The sequence below is a fragment of the Ciona robusta genome, chromosome 6 (genome assembly GCF_009617815.1).
Source record: "Ciona robusta chromosome 6, ASM961781v2".
In the NCBI taxonomy this organism is placed as follows: Eukaryota; Metazoa; Chordata; class Ascidiacea; order Phlebobranchia; family Cionidae; genus Ciona; species Ciona robusta.
In genome coordinates, this window is record NC_143240.1 from 1106882 (window position 1) to 1127372 (window position 20491).

Genomic DNA, 20491 nt, shown 5'->3' on the forward strand with positions numbered 1-20491 from the left:
TTAAGAATATGTGTCATTGGAAAAAAACACCAACGGCAATTGCCATCAGTACAAAATGTAAAAACTAATTACCCAAAAAAGGTAAATACATTGTAACTCCTGAAGCGGGTACAAGGTGTGTCAAAATTAAACAATCATGTTATAACGATGATCGGTGCCCTGTCACGCGAGAATAAATAATAATAATAGTAACTTTTATTTGTTTCTTTGATTACAGCAGCGCAGATTTATAAATATTGTAAACGAAAAGACAGGATATAGCGACAAATCAAGATTTGTTAAAACACGCTTACAGTTAAAACATATTTACATTTAATTGGAAGAAAATAAGCTAATAAAAATGAAAACACGTTTTCAACGGTAAAAGATCATGATGGTTGATTTAATATCTGCTTTTGAGTGTGCATATTTTTTACTGATGTGGTTATCTGGATTGTTTGCAATACCATTCCAATCTGCAAGAGAAAAACAATTATATGTATGTTATAACTATTAAAAAAAAGAAAAAAAAAGAATTACCCACAAAGTAACATACATGGTAACTCGTAACCTGGCACGAGGTGAAACAGAAAACCCGTGTTATAACGACTGTCGTCTTCCGGTCACGCGAGGATAAAGTAAGTTACATTCTTTTATTAAGTATTAAAACCTGATGCTGCTGCTACTATAATCGGGATCAATAACTGTTCAGTTTACGTTGTAGTTTAACCTTATATTTACCATTTTTTTAGCTAGGTAGACTGTTTGTTACGAAATAGTAGGGATTCATTGGGATTGACACGTAATCATTTAGCATGTGTAAGAGTTTTAAAAACAGGCTTAAATGTTTGCTTTTTTAATTTAACTTTTACCTGCGTCGTGTTTTAGCCTTTTGACTACCACTGTAATAACACTTTATTTTATAGTTTTTCGCGCCCCCCTTCCGAGTGTTTCACGCCCCCCTAGGGGGGCGCGCCCCCCAGTTTAAGAACCACTGGGTTATAAGCATGCATGCTAACCAACTGAGTCAAGGCGCCTGACATAAACGAGAAGGCTAGTTGTTCAAAAGCTTACCAGTTAAGTCATTGCATGCATTACTCGTCGAATAACCATTTTTTACACCACCAATACAAACAAATTGGCCATCGCAGTTGTTTAATCTGAAATGTAACAATTCTTGAACTGAAATGTGATGGTTTTCAATTATTTTAAGACACCTCACTTAACAATATCAACAAAGCCTGCACTCTACGTTACTGCAACAAATTATTAAACAGAATAATTTGCTTGCATTTAAAAGAAAGAGAATACAAAACAGATTACTGACGATTTCCACTCTACCTGCAGATGTTTTTACAAAAAAACACAAAACACTTAACGGCAATTGCCCCAACCGAATGTTCACTTTTAGGTTTTTGAAATTATTTCTACAGCTGACAATTTGGACAGACATTAGTGACCACTGGGTTGGAGCAGTTGCCAGTAAGTGTCTTGTCCAATGATACATACGCCCACAATGGTAGCAAGCCTTGAACCCATTAGTCCTGGGTTAGAGGCAGATGCGCTAACCACACCACACAGCGCTGTGGAAAACCTACCTAACAGCAGGACACATAGCAAAATAAGTTCCATCATATGATTCAGCACGAATCTGTAAAAATCCAGTGGTAGTTGCAGAATGCATGTAAGGTGGGACAAAGTTGCTTAAGTTAGATTCACCAGTTGTGTATGTCACCGGTACTACTAGATGATTGGACTCACATTGGCCTGTAATGTATAACTTTTTGTTAAAGTGGTTAAAAATTTTACCAACCAAAATTTTCAACAAAATTTTTTAACAACTTCTTTTTGTGAAATTTACTTTAACCGTTGATCACTGTCAAAATATCTAATAATAATTTTAATCTATCGAAGTTGTTAAACTAAAATTTTTAACACTTCTTTTTTTGAAAGTTACTTCAACCATTGATCACTGTCGTGTTATCTAAATTGTCATAAACTTTTTCTTAACTTATTTATTGCAAACTTGCTCCAACCCAGTGATCACTGATGGGTTATCTAAATTACAAGCTATATAGTAAAAAAATCACCACAAAGTTATATAAGTGGTAACTAAAAAGTTACAAGGTGTATTAAACAGAACACCAGTGTTGTACCAAATGTTGTTTCCAAGCCATGCAAGGATAAAGCAGGACAGCAAGTTACTATTAAGTCCTGCACCATGTGTTGACTTGTAAGCGCTTGTTTTTGTGAATTTAGTTAAACAGTAATCATGCAGTAATTATAGGTAATGTTAGAAGTTAATATTATTCATATTGTGGCGGCTGCATAATGATTTATCGCAAGAGGTAAACTAAAAGAGCGTAGAGAAACGAGAGACACAGATTTTATTAAAAAGATATCAATAGGAAAAAAGCACTCGTCTACTCTCAGCGCACACACGCTAATTGTGCAGTTTTAAATCTGAAAATTAAGTCTAAAAATTATAAATATGTTTTATGATTTGATTTCAATCAAGAGATAAAACAATAAATGCTAGAATTAGGAATTAAAAAACTGTTCGACCAAAAAGGATACATATGACCACTACCGTGTTCAAAAAATTTGTCTAACAAAAAAACTTCCAAATAATGTCGCCTGTTATTCGAATAATTTGCGTTGGCCTAAAATGAATTTTACTTGCTTTAGAGTAGATAATAATCCAATAAACAGATGTATAAAGAATTGGTTCAACAACAAGATTACCTGGCCAGGTGTAGTTTTTAAATGGTTGCAGAATTTTTCTAAGGGCTGTTTCCATTTGAGGTTGGGTAACAAGAAGTCCCATAGATCTGTAAGAAAAGATTTATAATTAAAAATGCTTATTTATCCTTGATTCACAGGGTATTCCAACAGTATAATATGGGTATCATTCTTAACATTATATACAGTGGTTTTAGACACCCTGTTTTTGAGTTTTGCATGCAACTTTGTGGGTTATTGTTTTTAAGGCATAACTGAATTTTTTAGAATACAAAAATTTCTGTTATACGGTAGCAGCATAAAGATTTGAACCCAGCATACTAGGGTTATGAAGAAATTGCTCTGCTTGTCTAGGTGTTCAGATAATGGGCCAACTCTAACATAAACGCTATGTAACATGTCATGCTTTACTGTAGGACCTTACTTATGTATACTAGAGCACTTTAACCACTGCTTTATGGTGATAACTGATAACTATATGCATCGTTGCTGCTACTGTGACGTATTGTTTCCTTTAGCGTTAAACGGTTTTGGCTTTTGTGTGTAGTTTGCTGTGGCGTTTCTCCGTATTGTTTCCTAGTTTTTCTTTCGTTTTATATTTGGCTTTTGTGTTGGGTGTATACGTCTCGCGCTTGTTTCACCTTTAAGCATAATTGGTCGTTGCGGCGCGAGTACCCCTTACTCGTCTGTTTCACTTACATCCGCCCTAGTATTGCATAAGATCGGCAGTTTTCGTTGTGTGTATAGTGTAGTAACGTTGCGTTGGTGTATTGGATTACCATGGTTAAAACGTTGTTGTATTTGGTTACTGTGGTCAAGACTTTATAGTGTGTTTGAGAGTTATTCTTACCTGTTTTATTATAAGAGTTTTTATATGCCATTAAACTGTTAAGAAATACTACATCAGACAGTTGAGGTAGGCCGTTAGAGCAGCGTCCCGGACCACACTTTACGTAACACTACTATGGTAGGCGTACGTGTCCTTGTTTAAGACACTCAGCTGCAATTTCTCCAACACCAGTGGTCACTAATAGGTTGTAATTTTTCAGCGCCACATAAAAAAATAAATATTCACATACAAAGTTACATACGAGGTAACTGGTAAGCTGGCACAAGGTGTATGAAACAGCACACCTGTGTTTAAGGACTGACGTTTTCCGGCAACACGAGAATAAAGCAAGTTACATTCATTCATTCATAAATAATTATAATAAGTTACCTTGAAAGCATTGTGTATCCAAACATAACTCTTCTTGCGTAATTAAATATATAACAATCATACCGAAAAGACCTATAAGACTTGATACTTCTATCTGACAAATAAAATGTGGTTGATGAAAACCAATCCTGAAATAATAAACAAATTAAAGCCTAAAATTAGACTTACAGGTGTTTGTGTACTTTAGAGAATGTAATTATGCATGCCCTGATATAAGTTATGATAGTATCGTCTGTAGGGTGTAACGGTCACAAATTTTATCTAAAAGGTTTTTTCTTTCTTTTTTATCAATAAGCGTGTTGTAACAACTGTTGTTTTACCGTTACTACCCGTCTTTTGCTTTTGTTAACTTTCTTGTTCTTTGTTCACGAGACCGAAAGGACGAAATAAATTTCATCCATTCATATTATTATAAAAAAACATTTGTTTACCTTGGTATTATTAACTGCAAATACAACATCACAAACACTTGGAACAGTTCTTCCATAAAAACACCTAGCTCTGTATTGAAGCTCAAAATTACCATCTGTAATTTTACCATTGTATGACATAAGCAGATCTCCCTCAGCTCTTTGGCTTCGAATCTGTCATAAAAAAAATTTATAACAAAAAATGTTTTTTTTAATAACCATTTTTTATTAAATTTTTATATGAAAATTACTTAACCTTGCCTGACAGGGTAATTATAGTTGTATAGCACAGGTTTTCTGTTGCATACACCTTGCTTTAAGAGTTTCGACCATTGTGGGCGTATGTGTCCTTGGGCAAGATACTTAATGACAATTGCTCCAACCCAATGGTCACTAACGGGTTGTCCAAATTATCAGCCATATACAAAAAAACAAATAGGATGCCCTTATAAAATAATCACTCACAAAGTAAAATACTTGGTAACTCATAAGCAGGCACGAGGTATTTGAAACAGAACACTCGTGTTTAACAACTGTCGTAAGCAGTTACATTACAAATCTACCTTTGAATGCAAATTAAATTTATTTACCCGATAATATCCAAAACGTTTAAAATTGTGATTTTCTATGGCAGCTACAAGAATAAATGGATGAGATTTCCTGCTGGTGATCGCAGTATTAGTATCAATAAATCTGTGGATTTAGTTTGTCGCATTAATAACACTTAACGGCAATTTTTCCAATCCAGTGGTCACTAATGGGTTGTCCAGTTTATTAGCCATACCTAAAAAATCTTTTTCTTTATTTGTCTCTTCGATTATGATAGCGAAGATTTAGAAATATTAAAAAAACAGAACATATCGACAAAACAAAAGTTGTTAAATCACGCTTACAGTTAAAAACATATTTACGTTTAATTGGAAGAAAATAAGCATGGTCGCTACACCTAGCAAACAATTTATGTTTAATTATTTTCAACTTAAACTTCTAATGGAAATAAATGTGTGCGTAAAAAAAGACACGACCTGTTAACTTACTTATATTCCTGATCATAGTGTATTGAGCGCTCAGCACTAAATCGAAAAGAAATCTGCAATGAAAGTATGTATGTTATTGCTCGTTATAGTAAGGTGGGGTAAGAATGGTAAGATGGGTCATGTTTAGCACATAATTTCCAAATAATTCCTGATCCTGTTTGAAACAATTAACAACTTTCTATGGGAGTCAGGAGAATACGGTGTCATCTTTGAATGTTCTTTGTTTACTACCAAATAGGCAATAAAAGAGAATAAAAATGTGTCCCATCTTGCTTAATATGTAAGCAGTACTTTTACATAGCCAGTACTGTAGCACAGTTGTAATAGCAAGCATTATAACGACAGATTACAAGGTTAGATTTGATGCTGCTACTATTGTGGGCGTATGTGTCTCTGGGCAAGACACTTCACACATAGGCGTAAAGTTTTACTAAACGTTAGGGTTGCAAAAACCAGAAAAAAAGGAAGTCCTCGCAAAAACCAGAAAAAAAGGAAAAAAAAAACGGTTTGCAACCCTTTGTTTTCGGGTGGAAACCCTTTTAATATGTGCTTTGTAAAAGCTCATACAAACGTAAACGTATTCAGAATTACGTAGGGATGAGACAAATTAAAATTATGCGCGTTGGCGAGTCCGTGTAATGAGAAACGGCCGAATCCGATTGCCTGGCGAGTGACGTCAGTAGCTATGTCGCATGCGCCTTTCGTCAAGCCCGCACGAGTGTGTGGTTATCTTACAAACGAAGACCCGTCCGTCGGAAATAGTAGGTTTCCAAAACGAAATATCGCTGAAATAAACTGCATAAATCGTTTCCAACACTGCTTTATATTTATATGCAATGTTTTCCTCAGGCAAGCAGCATATTTATTACGAAATAGTAGGGATTCACACGTGGATTCATTGCATCATAATAGCGGTTGTTTGAACCTGGCAGTTGATTACGACATAATAGCGATTCACACGTTGATTACTAACGTCACAATAGCGATTCACACGTGAATTATTTTGCAAACAGGAGTTTAAATACCAGTTGAATGCATTTGTGTCGTGAATGACGCATCGGTATTGACATATTTTAACGAACGTAAACGAAGTTTGTTCGCAGTAATAATGGCGTCTTCGTTTGGTCGAACGTAATTCCTTACGCATTATAAGTATTGAGAAAATCAAAGGGTTGCCAGGCAACCCTGCAACCCCGTAACTTTACGCCAGTGACTTCACAGCAATTGCTCCAACCTAGTGGTCACTAATGGGTTGTCCAGATTATCAGCTATACATAAAAAAATTAAAAACCAATCACCCACAAGTTACACACATGGTAACCTGTGAGCTGGCACAAGGTGTATGAAACAGAACACTCCTGTTTTAACGACTGTCGTTTTTTCAGCTACGCTAGGATAAAGTGAGTTACATTTATGCATAATTATAAAACCTTCATGCCATATGTAGAAAACGTTCCATTTCCACCATCTCTTAATGTGTTACTTCTTGAACCATAATCATAGTTGTAAAAATCTGGTATCCCTGCAGTTATATTGGGGGCAAGAGCAGCTATTGCATTAGCTAAGTCAGATACAGGAGGGTATGCAACTGAAATAGAAGAAAACAGTTTAAGTTATTATTATGCTAAAGTTTCAGTTCCCAAATGCAAAAATCACATACAAAGTTAAATTTGTGGTAACTGGTAAGCAGGCACGAGGTGTATGAAACGGAACAGCCTCTACAAAGAACACAGTTTAAATTATGGTTTGGCACCATGGCACAGTTGGTTAGCGAGCCTGCCTTTAACCCGGAGGTAATGGGTTCAAGGTTTTTCGCTGCTACATTTGTGGGAGTATGTGTTCTAGGCAAGACACCTAACGGCAATTGCTCTAACCCAGTTGTTGATAATCGGTTGTCAAATCATCAGCCATGCAAAAAATAAAAAACAATTACCTTCAAAGTGACATATGATGTAACTCGTAAGCTGGTATAATAATGGCTGTCGTTTTATAGCCACGAGGATAAAGGAAGTCACATACACATGATATATACATTCATACATCATTTTTATGCTTATTTTATAGACAAAAATTAACACATTCCAAATTGTCAGCCATACAAAAAAAAAACTTAAACAAAAAAAACCACAAAGTTAAAAATGTTGTAACTCGTGAGCAGGCACGAGGTGTAGGAAACAGATCAATGAGAACATCCATGTTATAATTTCTTAAGTTTTTCAAGAAATATATAATATAGGAAAATAATTACTCATTTTTACCTGATGTTTTTGGGTTCATGGGGTAGTGCTGAGTGTATGTAGAGAACAGATTACCACCAAGAGATTCAAGGAAATTATTGCTGGTATGATATTGTAATCCAGCTTCCACTGCTGTTCTCGGGACAGGTGTTTTATTTGGTACATGGCGTAACATTACATTAGATGCCTGTCAAAATTTTAGAGAATAATAATAATATTGATAACTTTATTTGTCTCTTCTATTCCTTTATTAAAGTTTTTTGAATATTTTAAACGAAAAGACAGGATACGGCAACAAAACAACAAAATTTTAACCAAACGTCAAAAGTCATAATTTTGGTGAATAATAGTAATAATAACTTTATTTGTTTTCGATTAGGTAGCGAAGATTTAGAAATATTTCAAACGAAAAGACAGGATATAGCAACAAAACAATAGGTGTTTAAACACGCTTACAAAATTACATTCACTTTACAAAACAAACCTTTATGGACGAATATCCAATGTTTTTATAATCAGCTGAAGTAGCTTGGTCTACCCTTCCAAATGTATTTCTATTTTCCCAATTTCTGGCTGAAAAATTAAGAATTGGATAAATTTATGCTTTTTTTACTATAGTTTATGATAACTTGCTTTATTCTTCCCAAGGACACATACACACACAATGGTAGCAGCGACAAGCCTTGAACCCATTACTTCTGGGTTAGAGGGAGGCGCGCTAACCACTTCACCTCATTCAATTAATTGTTGTTTTAAAAAAGAAACTTTATAACACGAAAACGAAAAAAACGACTGATTTTTTAGTCTCATACATCTAAAATGCAAACCAGGCTTTATAGTTTATATTCTTTATCTGGTTGATCTGCATTTTATCAACACTTCACCTGTTACATTTAATACAAAAACAAATTCACTGAAATATTCACTAACAAAGTTACATAAGCGGGCATGAGGTGTATGAAACGGAACACCTGTGTTATAGCTACTGTCGTTTTTTAGACAAGCAATAATTAAATGAAACGTAACTTACTTTAAGCTTGCAAGGCCAGAAAACGACAGTTACAACACAGTGTTTTGTTTCATACACCTTGTGTCAGCTTACGAGTTACCAAGTATGTTACTTTGTGGGTGATTTTTTTCTATTTTTTTTACGTATGGCTGATAATTTGGACAAACTATCAGTTACCATTGGGTTGAAGCAAAAAATTCAAGAGGTAATTAATATATATATAGGTTTCTTACACATTGTATATTCTGGTTGGTCATTACTAAACCACATATCTCCTGTTGAACATTTTCCATCTATATCATTCTCATGAACAGATGCTACTAATGTCCACCCACCGCCAGCAGTTGTCATATCACAATAGACCTGAAAAATTACAAATTCAATGTTTTAACACATAGACATACATATATTATGTAGATATATATATATATTATACCAGAAATATATATTTTTATGTGCATGAATAAAGAAGTACATGTGTTAAATTGGAAACGGCAGTTATAATATGAGTTTTAGGTTTGTCCAGCGCCAAAGCACAGTTGGCACTGATGTCCAGCGCCAAAGCACAGTTGACACTGATCGGCAATTGCTCCAACCCAGTGGTCACTAATGAGTTGTCCAAATTATCAACCACACATAAAAAAACTGAAAATATCTTCAAAAATTATCACCCAAAAAGTAACATACTTGGTAACTCGTAAGCTGACACAAGGTGTATGAAACAGGACACCCGTGTTTATCAACTGTTGTTTTCCGGCCATGCGAGGATAAAGTAAGTTACACCAATTCAACTTTTACCCAATATTTATAACAAATTTATAATCTTACTTGGAATGGTATAAGAGTTCCCAGCGGTTTTAAATAGTAATATCCATCTGTCATTACTTCAGTAGAATTCTTAAGATCCAGACAAGACAGTGCTGGGTTGTTTAAAGTTCCATATGCAATTTGTTGTTGTTGTTCTATAATGTATTTATTTTAATGAATGAATGAAATTTATTTCGTGTCTTCAGTCACGATAATGAAAAACGTGAGAGTTTACAAAAGCGAAAAGATGGGTAGTAACGGTAAAACAACAATTGTTAAAACACGCTTATTGATAGAAAAGAAAATATATAATGTTTTGGATGAAATGTCTGACTGTTACACCCTACAGACGATACAATGTAAATTAAGTAAATAACATTTAATTAAACATATTAAAAAGTTCTAATTGGAAGTCAAGTGTGCATAAGGACACAACCTGTGAAGAAACCTCCGGTATATAGCAAAATAGGCTGGTGGAAAGTGTTAGAGGTTGGTGGTTAGTGGTTGTTGGTTGATGGTTAGGGGGTTAGTGGTTATAGGGGTTAGTGGTTAGCAAATAAGGTGGGGGGAGATTCTTTACTACCACCAAAAGAACTCACCTGCCACTTCCTGGGTGTTACTTTGTGCCAATGATGGCTTTCGTACAAATGTAAGATGAATTATAATTACTGCAATAACAATAATTACAATCAGTACGACACAAACAAAAACTCGCCAAAATCTTATAGGGTGTTTTTTCTTCTGATCCAATGGCTTGGTCGTTTTTGGTAGGGCTGGTAGTGCAACTGTGCCTAAAAGAAAATTAAAATTACAAAAAATTATTCATTCTGTTATTTAAGATAGAATTAAAATTTCGAAAAAAGTACAATTGTACAATCCATTAGGTACTATACAACTATAGAGTAGTAAAATCTGGGGTGCCATTTTTATAGACAACTAACAGCAGGGTAAAAGTCTTTGGGTAAAAATTGACACGCTAAAACATATGAATGAATGTAACTTACTTTATCTTCGCGTGGCTGGAAAACGACGGTGGTTATAACACGGGTGTTCTGTTTCATACACCTCGTGCCAGCTTACGAGTTACAAGTATGTAACTTTGTCACTGACGGCACTGCTATTTCAAAAGTAGGGGTAATATTTTGCCCTGGCGACTCCTAACGGTAGGCCTACATATATGTCACAAAGTAACATACATGGTAACTCGTAAGCTGGCACGAGGTGTTAAACACGTTTGATAACGACTGTCGTTTTCCAGCCACGCGAGGATAAAGTAAGTTACATTCATTAATTCATTCATTCATTCATTCATTCATTTATTTAAAGTAACAAGGTACCACTGGGTTGGAGTAATTGCAGTTGACTGCCTTGTGCAAGGACACATACACGCGCTTTAGTAGCAGTGCTGCGCAACAAGTATATATTCTATAGGCGAGCGCTTTTATCTTTGCGCCGAATATTGTCATATACCATATAGTACTGTACGTAAGATGGGGTAACGTTAGCACCTAAATCCCGTATTTTCTGATCGTATTTCTAACAATCAACAACGCTCTTTTAAAGCTACGGCTGTGTAGTTTTGTAAATATTCGTTGTTTATTACCAAATGAAACGACCAATAGGAATATAAACATTTACCATCGTCAAAGAGTAAAAATACCTGTATTTTGTGGTTCAATATCATTTGAATATATACCCTCGCCTAAGTCGTCTTCATACTGCACTTCTGGCACGCGGTTTGTATTAGATTTAAAAGCGTCTCCCATTACTAAAGAATAGCAGTTTGCAGTTTAACGAAGTGTACGCTTACTGTATGAAGTTTAAATTAATAAAGTAAGAAAACGAAAGTGATTTAAGTTAAAATAGAAAATTCAAGGCGACTTTCGGCACGTTGTCTTCTCGTGTTTTTAATTTCTAAACATTTCATGTAAGAACGTCATTACAGTCACGAATGCCCCGTCTACAGCAGTTGTTTTTATGACACATTGCATGCTGCTAAGACAGTTTCGGTTATTTTAGTATCGCATCTGTAGTTATCTGCGTAATTCTTGTTTTTTTTATAGCAGGAATAGTCAAGTCATTTAGTTTCCTCGTGTGGCGGGCTAAACTAGTAGGAATAATTGCACGGGTTTCCTGTTGCGCGCCATGCATGGTCGCTAAATATATCTCGAGCTAGTGAGTTTGGGATATATAAAGCTTTGGAAGTAATTGTTTTTGTAATCGCGTAATTATAACTGAATTAATGTAATTTGTTTATCAAATGCGTGGTGGGGCAACGGCAGTTATTATAATACGAGTGTTTTGTTTCATACACCTCGTGCCAGCTTACGAGTTACCACGTATGTAACTTTGTGGGTGATTGTTATTTAATTATATATTGTATAGCTGACAATTTAGACAACCAATTAGTGACCACTTGGTTGGAGCAATTGCCGTTTAGTGTCTTGCACAAGGACATAAATACTCACAAAGCTGCATATTAAAAAAGACACATCTGGAACCATAAGGTTCAAAATATATAAAAAAAAATACGTTTAATATTAATGCTCTAAGTGTGTGTAGGTAACAAACGTGCACAAAAAACAGAATTCGCAACAAAAATCTACTATAGTTGCAAAGATGAATCAGTATGCGAATGGTGTATATAAAATGATGCATATCATGATAAAATACAGTGGATAACGCCTTAACTACTTTTCTTTTTTTTTAATTTTAACTGTTTGGTAAATTTCCTAGTCCAATTGTTAAGATTTTGGAAAATTTTGGAAATGAAAAAATGGCCTAAGTAAAAAAGGGAAAAATTACTTTTTTATTATGTTTTTATTTCAAATAAATTTAAGTTGTAAAAAACAAGTTTTAAAAATAAAATCTTTAAAAATTTTTTTATGAAGTTCTGCGAGGAAGATGGGACACCTTTAGCACATAATATCAAAATATCAGATCGGGTTTAAACGATTAACAACAGTCTATGAGAGTAGTGAAGATATGGCTTAATAATTCTTTAAATGTTCTTTTACTACCAAATGGGACGAAAAATACAACGAAAAGGTGTCCCATCTTCCCCACCTAACTATAATTACCCAAAATTTAAAAAAATGTGAAAAAAACGGCACTTGTTATCCAAAGTTTTTTCAAAAATAAGTGAATCTAATCATCTGAAGAAGGGATCTCAAATGCGACCCCAAATTGTTGTGACAACGCACGTAATTGCTCTTCATAAGCCACATTTTTCTTGATACATTCTGAATAGTTATATTTTAGGTCTTCAATTTCGTCAAAAAATTCGCCATCAAAATGCGAGAGTTCTTCTCTCATTCTTTCTATATCTTGCGTCAATTTTTCGTTTTCTTTTCTCAAAATGAGCATTTCTGTTCCAAGTCTTACGTTTTCTGCTTTTGTTGTGTTTATTTCCTTTTCCTATTATTGTATGTTTTATATTGTAAAAAAGCACCTAACAAAATAATTTTTTTACAAAAAATTAAAAATATGATATAGTTTATTTCCTAAAACTTGGATTTTACTCATAGTTTTATTTTTTATACCATTGTTAAAACAAAATTAAATTTAGCCTGTTTATGAGATACTTAAAAACTTATCCTTTTTGCAGTTAAAACTTATTGACTGTATGCTTTACTTAAAAATTCTCATTCCAAAACTATTTAAAATTTTATATTTTTACCTGTTCTGACGTGCTTGGCCCATTTTCGTCTAATCCATGATTTCGGAGCTTTTGATTGGCTGTTTTAATCAGGTGATTAAGTTCTTCTTTTTCATTCTCCAATCGCGCGACAGTAAGCCTAAAAAAATATTTTTAATTTTTCTACTTTTTTAAAATTTTTATAAAAAAAACATAGTTACAAAAATTTTTATGAAGCTTGACAATGAGCATAGCAAACAAAAACCAAATCGATTTAGCAGCCACGCTTTTTATTTTACATTTTTCCTTAAGTAATTTACCATTTTAAATCAAAAATAATTTGTATTATTAAACCTGTACTTGACAATTTGGAATATCAAACGCGTCAGAAATACTCCTAAAACTAGACCAAGTAGGCTGTTATTTTGTTACGAGAATCAACCAAATCCATGAGCACTAGATCAGGACCAGATTTATGGAATTAATTACAGTTAAACGTGGCTCAATAGCGATTAATTAACATGAAAAACTCCTATAGTATAAACAGTACCTTGTTAGTTGCAGTTCACGTACAGTGTTGGGATCAGAACCGCCGGCTCCAAGCGGGAACCTCTCGAGTACTTCCACCTGGAAATGATGGTTATGTTATTATGTGTGTATGTGGTGTATACCTCATGCTCACTGTTGAGTTATGACATGGTTGTTGAGTTATAACAAGAAGACACTCACGTTACACAGTAAGCATGAGATGTATGAATACACCATGTGTGTCTGGTATAAAAGAAGACACCCATGTTATAACTCAACAGTGAGCATGAGGTGTATGAATACACCATGTGTGTCTGGTATATAAGAAGACACCCATGTTATAACTCAACAGTGAGCATGAGGTGTATGAATACACCATGTGTGTCTGGTATATAAGAAGACACCCATGTTATAACTCAACAGTGAGCATGAGGTGTATGAATACACCATGTGTGTCTGGTATATAAGAAGACACCCATGTTATAACTTGACAGTGAGCATGAGGTGTATGAATACACGAGTTGTGTTTGGTGTATAAGAAGACACTCATGTTATAACTTGACAGCGAGCATGAGGTACTCATCCCAAAAAAATCTTCCAACCACAAACCGCATCACCTGCTCTTGTAATCTTTCCACATCTTTATTAAGTTTATTTTCCTGCATCCTCTGATCTTCAAGGATATCTTTTAATCCTCCAACCTCTTTCGTCTTCTTCTCTAAATCCGCTTCCGTCTTACGAAGTTTTGATTCCAACATTCTAGATTTTTTAAATTTCCAAATAAAAAATTATTTTTCTAAAAATTTGCAAATTTTCTACATTATTTTTTTTAATTTCAAAAATAATTAAATCCTAGAATTTTTTGTTTATTGTTTAAAACAAGATCAGGATATTCGGATATTATGTGTTAAAGATTCCTATCTTACAACACAGTACTATAGTAGGGTGGGAAGAGGACACCTCTAGCACACAGTTTTTTAAAATACTGATCTGGTTTTAAACAATTAACAACAGTCCATAAAAGCTGTGAAGATACGGTTTTATAATTCTTTAAATGTTTTTTGTTTACTACCAAATGGAAAAAGAAAATAGAATGAAAAAGTGTCCTATCTCCCCCCCCCCTACTATATATATAAAATACATGACTTTAAAAACAGGTACCTGCTTGTAATAGCAGAGTTATAACCTTTACTGCCACTGCCAGCAAACTTAGGAGCTTTGCTTTCTGCCACTGTAAGTTTTTTCTTAACTTCTTCAAAATCTTTAGTCAGTTTATTATACTCTGCCTATAAAACAAAGTTAAAAATTAAAAAAATATTTACATATTTTTATACATTTTGGGGAGAAATAGATTGTTAACTTTTAAGTACAAAATTCTTAAAATATAAAGTCACCCTTTTGGTAATGGGCCAACTCTGGCAAAAGCTTCGCTGTAAGACCTCACACATATAGAATTTACAAGCACACACAAAACACCAAAAAGATAAAAATAATATATAAAAACCAAAAATGTCAAATTTCATTCCTAAAAATTATGAAAAATGCTAATACATTTTGTAAATATAATTCGTACAAATAAAATACAAAAATACATAAAATATAAAATTACACACTAAAACGTTGCTAAAAAAGTAAAATACCAAACCTGCAAAACTTGTTTTGAGTCCCTTATCCTGTCCCTTGTTGTAGCATTTTTATTCAAATCTTTTCGAAGTTTTTCATTTTCTTTCATTAATTTTTCAACTGATTGCGTTTTACTTTCATATCGTAAGCTTAGTTGTCCTCCAATTTGCTGAGTCATTTCGTTAATACGGTTCTAAAAAAAATTTAAAAAAAAATTATTTTTTTTTAAGGTATTTACTCTGCTTTTTTGGAATTCAAAACTAAAAAGGACTACTTAAACAATTTTTTTTAAATATTTTTTTCGTTTTTTTTTATTAGTCTTATGGCTCAGTTGTTGAGGGGATAAAGCTTAACCCAAGGATACCAGGTTCAAAGCTCGATGCCGCTAATATCAGTCATACAAAAATATCAGTCATACATCAAAATGTTATATTTTTTTAACAACATTTTAATTTTAAAAGGTTATAATTAACTTGAAATACTTTTAAGTCAAAATTTAAAAAAAACACCCAAAAGCTTCGTAATTATCAGCAATATCATAAAAGGAAACATTTTACATTTGAAAATAAATTTTTACAAAATACACATATAAAAACATGCTTAAACATTTAAAAAAGGTTCTCAAATTCAAAAAGTAAAAAAAACTCACTTTTAAAAGTTGATTTTCGGATTTAAGTTGCTCAAGTAATTGATTAGACACGACGCCGGGAGCTTTTTTCAAATCCTCATTTTCTCGTTGAACTCGTTCTACGACTTTCTTCATCAAGATAACTGTCTTCTCTAGCTCTTGGATGTTCTTCCCACTTCCCCCAACATCCGGACCCTAAAATAAAAAAAATAAGAGCAAAAGTTTGAGATATTTTTTTTACTAATTTTATTTCTATATTTGAAAATTGATTTTTTTTCAATTATTTAACTTGAATTGCTTTATTTAAAATTTCTTTTAATTAGAAATTATTATCATTTTTCTTATTTATTTATTACCCTATATTTTCTAATTAATATTTAGGGGGGGGGGAATTTTGCATTTTATTTTGTCTCTTTTATTTATTTTTTTTTTAACTTTTTCTTTTTTAAACTTTTTTTTGAGGATAGTTTTTTATTTTTCTTACTTTTCGTTGAATTTTTAGTTTATCAACGCGTTGTTGAAGTTCGGCTTTCTCGGATTTCAACAAGTTGATAAAACGTTGTTGAAATTCAACTCTTTCCTGTCAAATGAAAACATGTTAAAAATGTTTTGTACCTCATGCTCACTGTCAAGTTATAACATGGGTGTCTTCTTATACACCAGACAAACATAGTGTATTCATACACCTCATGCTCACTGTCAAGTTATAACATGGGTGTCTTCTTATACACCAGACACACATGGTGTATTCATACACCTCATGCTCACTGTCAAGTTATAACATGGGTGTCTTCTTATACACCAGACACACATGGTGTATTCATACCCTTTATGCTAACTGTCAAGTTATAACATGAGCGTCTTCTTATACACCAGACACACATGGTGTATTCATACATCTCATGCTCACTGTCAAGTTATAACATGAGTGTCTTCTTATACACCAGACACACATGGTGTATTCATACCCCTTATGCTCACTGTCCAGTTTAAAAACAGGCGTCTTGCAATACTATTTAACTACAACTTACAAACCAAAAAAACACATAAAACTACACCATACAGAACCCACCACAGTGAGCCTTGAACCTAAAACCCTCAAGTCACAAAAACACAATACCTGTAGTCTTGGCACATCATGTTTAATTTGCTCAATTTCAAATTGAAACTGTGTATTTTCTGACGCCAGTTGTAAAATACGACCCTGCATTCGGTTTTCTCTATCTTCAAATTGTGACGCAAGCGTTTCGTCCGTTTCATGACGCAATCCTGTAAAATATCCAATTTATTAAACCATTATATAGTAGGGTGGGGAAGATAGGACACTGTTTTAATCAATTTTCTCGTCTCATTTGATAGTAAACAAAAAACATTTAAAGAAATATAAAACCGTATCCTCACGACTTTCATAGACCGTTGTTAATTGTTTAAAACACGATCAAGATATCTGGATATTATGTGTTAAAGGTGTCCTGTCTTATCCCTCAGGGTTAAAGTACTTCAATTATAACCAGATGGTACCCAGTTCAAAGCTTGGTGCTGCTAGCATTTTGTGTCCTTGAACAAGACACTTAACAGCCTAAAACGGGAATATAGGCCAAAGTTGGCCTAATACCCTGTTCGATATGGGCATGCCATGGCACCTTAGATTTAGGCCAGAGTTGGCCCATTACCCCAACATTGTATACGCACAATCTATATGGGTGAGGTCATACAGTAAGGCATGCCATGGCGCCTAAGATTTAGGCCAGGATTGCCCATTACCTTAATAACGCATTCTTTACCTGCAGTTAATAACTCTTTTTGTAAATCTTGCATTTGATCTGAAAGGTGTTGGTTTTTCATTTGCATTTCTGTTATTAGTTTGTTTTTAGGAAGCGTCGTCATTTTTTTCAAGTCGCTGTTTTCCTCTCCAAGATCATGCAGACGACTGGAATAATGGGATTTATATACACCTCATGCTCGCTGTCGAGTGTAATATGACCTCATGCTCGCTGTCGAGTGTAATATGAGCATGAGGTGTATGAATACACAAGACACATTTTGCATGTTTTTACACCTCATGCTCACTGTCAAGTTATAACATGGGTGCCTTCTTATACACCAGACACACATGGTGTATTGATACACCTCATGCTCACTGTCAAGTATGACATCATAACAGCACCTGCTAAGTTCCTCGATAGTATGCAGATGTTGTTTTACTTCGATTCCATTAGGTGGCGCTGCATCATCCGTGTATTGGTTTAGGGGAATTACCTGTTTTCTAAGTTTTTCTTTTTCCAAGCGAGAATTCGCGACACGCAGTGCAGCGATCTAAAGAATAATTTAAAGTTTTTTTTTTATTTGTAAAAAAAACAGAAATAAAATAAAAAGCAAAGATAACTTGAAAATATTAATTTTAATATATAAATAATACAAAATCATAAAAAAACTAAACAACAATAAAAACAAGCAAAAAATAAAAAAAAAAAACAATGAAAGACTAACTAAAAAAATAATAAGCATATATAAGTTAAAAATAATAATTGTAATATATAAATAATACAAGAGAAAAAATAAAAAAATTAATTACAACAGAACTAGCAAAGAATAACAAAATTACAATAAAATAAAACAACAAAAAACTTACTTGTTTATCTTGTGCTGTTACTTGTTTTTCTGCGTCTTGTAGTTTAGATTTTAAACTTTCAACTTTGGATTGCCACTGTTTTTTAACATCCCATTTTGCTACTTCCAGTGTGGTCTGTATGTATGAAATGTTATGTGTGTTTGGTGTATAAGAAGACATTCGTGTTAAAACTTGACAGTGAGCATGAGGTGTATGAATAAACTATGTGTGTCTGGTGTATAAGAAGACACCCAGATTACAACTTGACAGTGAGCATGAGGTGTGTGAAAACACCATGTGTGTCTGATGTATAAGAAGATACCCATGTTATAACTCAACAGTGAGCATGAGGTGTATGAATACACCATGTGTGTCTGGTGTATAAGAAGACACTCATGTTATAACTTGACAGTGAGCATGAGGTGTATGAATACACCATGTGTGTCTGGTGTATAAGAAGACACTCATGTTATAACTTGATTATACTATAGGGCATTTTTTAGAAAAAAAAATCGTCATACACTTCATGCTCACTGTCAAGTTATAACATGGGTGTCTTCTTATGCACCAGACACACATGGTGTATTCATACACTTCATGCTCACTGTCAAGTTATAACATGGGTGTCTTCTTATACACCAGACACACATGGTGTATTCATACACCTCATGTTCTTATAATTATAACATATTACAAAAATAAATTTTCTATATTCGACATACATTATATCATGCCTGACTGCAACAAATAAACTTTATAATTGAAAACAAAACTCTAAAGCCCACATATCTCACTAAAATACATTTTTTTTAATCCTACATAAAAACCATGTACAATACAACTACATTCAACTTCAGTATAACTAGTTGAGCACTCTTATAGACCCTTTATAATTAAGAGTCATATTACATTGAAGCACAATACGTTATAATGTGACTCCGGCTCCACAAAAGGCTTTAGAAATCTGGCCAAAGGGTATATTTGTTTAACTGGTGGAGCTTAAAAGTAGGCGTGACCATTTCTTTGGGGGCGTGGTGGTTAGAGTTATAACTTTTTTATATAAATTTTTACGAAAAATCATGTTTTATGTTATATTTTTTTTGTTTGTTGAATATTTTTTTGATAATTTTTGAAATAGTAAAAATTTGTAGCCAGTTTTTAAAAATTAAACTTTTTTTGTTTATAATAAAAAATAACATTTTAAGTTTGACAAAAATAACAGAATTTTACAAAAAATTCAACAAATAAAATATTTTTTCTCCAAATTCCAAAAAAAAAATAAGATTTCATACACATTTAAAAAAAAAAAAAAAAAAGAACTTTAATTGAAATCTAAAAAAAAAACTTGTTTTCTAAAATCCTAAACCAAACTTTTTTACCCGAACTTTTAAAAATTAAAACATTTTTTCCTAAAATACAGAAAAATAAATTCATTTTGTCTAAGATATAAAAAAAAAAAAATTTTACCAAAATTTAAAAACTTTACCTTATCAGGGATTTCTGTTTTTTTCTTTAATTTTTCCTTTAGATTTTCCACTTCACGTTTCAAATTCACGATTTCCGATTTTAATTTTTCATTTTTTTCTCCGTCTTGACTTGAATAAACTGATCTTGGTAACTTTGAACTTGCAGAGCTTGGCCTGCTGTAGCATACAAAAATATTCTCAAACAATAATTACTAAACTTAAAATAAATATACAAAACCTAATTTTTTTTGTAAATTTAAATCCTAATTTTTTTTGTAAATTTAAACATTTGACTTCAAATTAAACCACAAAATTCAACAATGAGTACGAGGTCAACGAAAAACTATCAAATCTCAAACTTTTAGACTTTTTTAAAATTTAAATTGTACTTAATCTTTTTTTTCATTTTTTTATTTTTGACCTAAACAAAACTTAACAATCAGCACGATGCCCACGAAAAAACTCTTAAACCTAAAATTTTTAGACTTTTTTTAAAATTTAAGATATACTTAATCATTTTTAAAAATTTTTAAACTAAATTAAACTCAACAATAAGCA

At 33.1% G+C, this 20491-nt stretch overlaps 2 protein-coding genes across 7 annotated transcripts in view; both read right to left on the bottom strand.

Annotated features, from left to right (window-relative positions):
• Positions 1 to 177: 177 nt before the first annotated feature.
• LOC149734700 (uncharacterized) lies at positions 178 to 11249 on the bottom strand. Of its 5 annotated transcripts, none has more exons than XR_016385195.1 (15): positions 11101 to 11244; positions 10040 to 10231; positions 9462 to 9595; positions 8867 to 8996; positions 8109 to 8197; positions 7646 to 7811; positions 6818 to 6975; positions 5388 to 5440; positions 4941 to 5043; positions 4372 to 4524; positions 3941 to 4034; positions 2725 to 2810; positions 1578 to 1746; positions 1054 to 1139; positions 178 to 455 (listed from the first exon to the last, which is right to left on the bottom strand). XR_016385195.1 is itself a non-coding variant. In XM_089880108.1 (15 exons), exons 1-15 carry the CDS (start codon positions 11204 to 11206, stop codon positions 355 to 357), a joined length of 1854 nt encoding a protein of 617 aa, XP_089736234.1. In that variant the 5' UTR covers positions 11207 to 11242; the 3' UTR covers positions 178 to 354. The 5 variants fall into 5 exon arrangements, 4 of the variants coding, with proteins under 4 accessions (XP_089736234.1, XP_089736238.1, XP_089736235.1 ...); XM_089880108.1 differs by having other exon boundaries at positions 3941 to 4068; positions 11101 to 11242; XM_089880112.1 differs by lacking the exon at positions 11101 to 11244 and adding an exon at positions 10445 to 10702 and having other exon boundaries at positions 3941 to 4068.
• Positions 11250 to 11961: 712 nt separating this feature from the next.
• LOC149734701 (centrosomal protein of 290 kDa-like) overlaps positions 11962 to 20491 on the bottom strand; it is a 40124-nt gene continuing 31594 nt past the window's right edge. The window contains exons 40-52 of one of the 2 annotated variants that reach the window (XM_089880093.1): positions 19954 to 20107; positions 18489 to 18602; positions 18024 to 18172; positions 17641 to 17786; positions 16977 to 17125; positions 16341 to 16436; positions 15878 to 16051; positions 15251 to 15421; positions 14767 to 14891; positions 14223 to 14364; positions 13628 to 13704; positions 13120 to 13237; positions 11962 to 12857 (exon numbers count right to left, since the gene is read on the bottom strand). In XM_089880093.1, the coding sequence (XP_089736219.1) occupies positions 12588 to 12857; positions 13120 to 13237; positions 13628 to 13704; positions 14223 to 14364; positions 14767 to 14891; positions 15251 to 15421; positions 15878 to 16051; positions 16341 to 16436; positions 16977 to 17125; positions 17641 to 17786; positions 18024 to 18172; positions 18489 to 18602; positions 19954 to 20107 (1885 nt within the window). In that variant the 3' untranslated portion in view covers positions 11962 to 12587. Of the gene's footprint in view, positions 12858 to 13119; positions 13238 to 13627; positions 13705 to 14222; positions 14365 to 14766; positions 14892 to 15250; positions 15422 to 15877; positions 16052 to 16340; positions 16437 to 16976; positions 17126 to 17640; positions 17787 to 18023; positions 18173 to 18488; positions 18603 to 19953; positions 20111 to 20491 lie in introns of both variants that reach the window. The other variant, XM_089880092.1, reaches the window with a different exon arrangement.

What these genes read in the sequence shown, in the direction of transcription:
- LOC149734700 (XM_089880108.1), bottom strand. Translation starts at nt 11,206, where the DNA reads ATGGGAGACGCTTTTAAATCTAATACAAACCGCGTGCCAGAAGTGCAG. An exon ending in CACTATGATCAGGAATATAA is followed by an intron (nt 5,044 to 5,387) that starts GTAAGTTAACAG and finishes CTAAATCCACAG; the next exon opens with ATTTATTGATACTAATACTG. An exon ending in GCTATGTGTCCTGCTGTTAG is followed by an intron (nt 1,140 to 1,577) that starts GTAGGTTTTCCA and finishes GTTACATTTCAG; the next exon opens with ATTAAACAACTGCGATGGCC.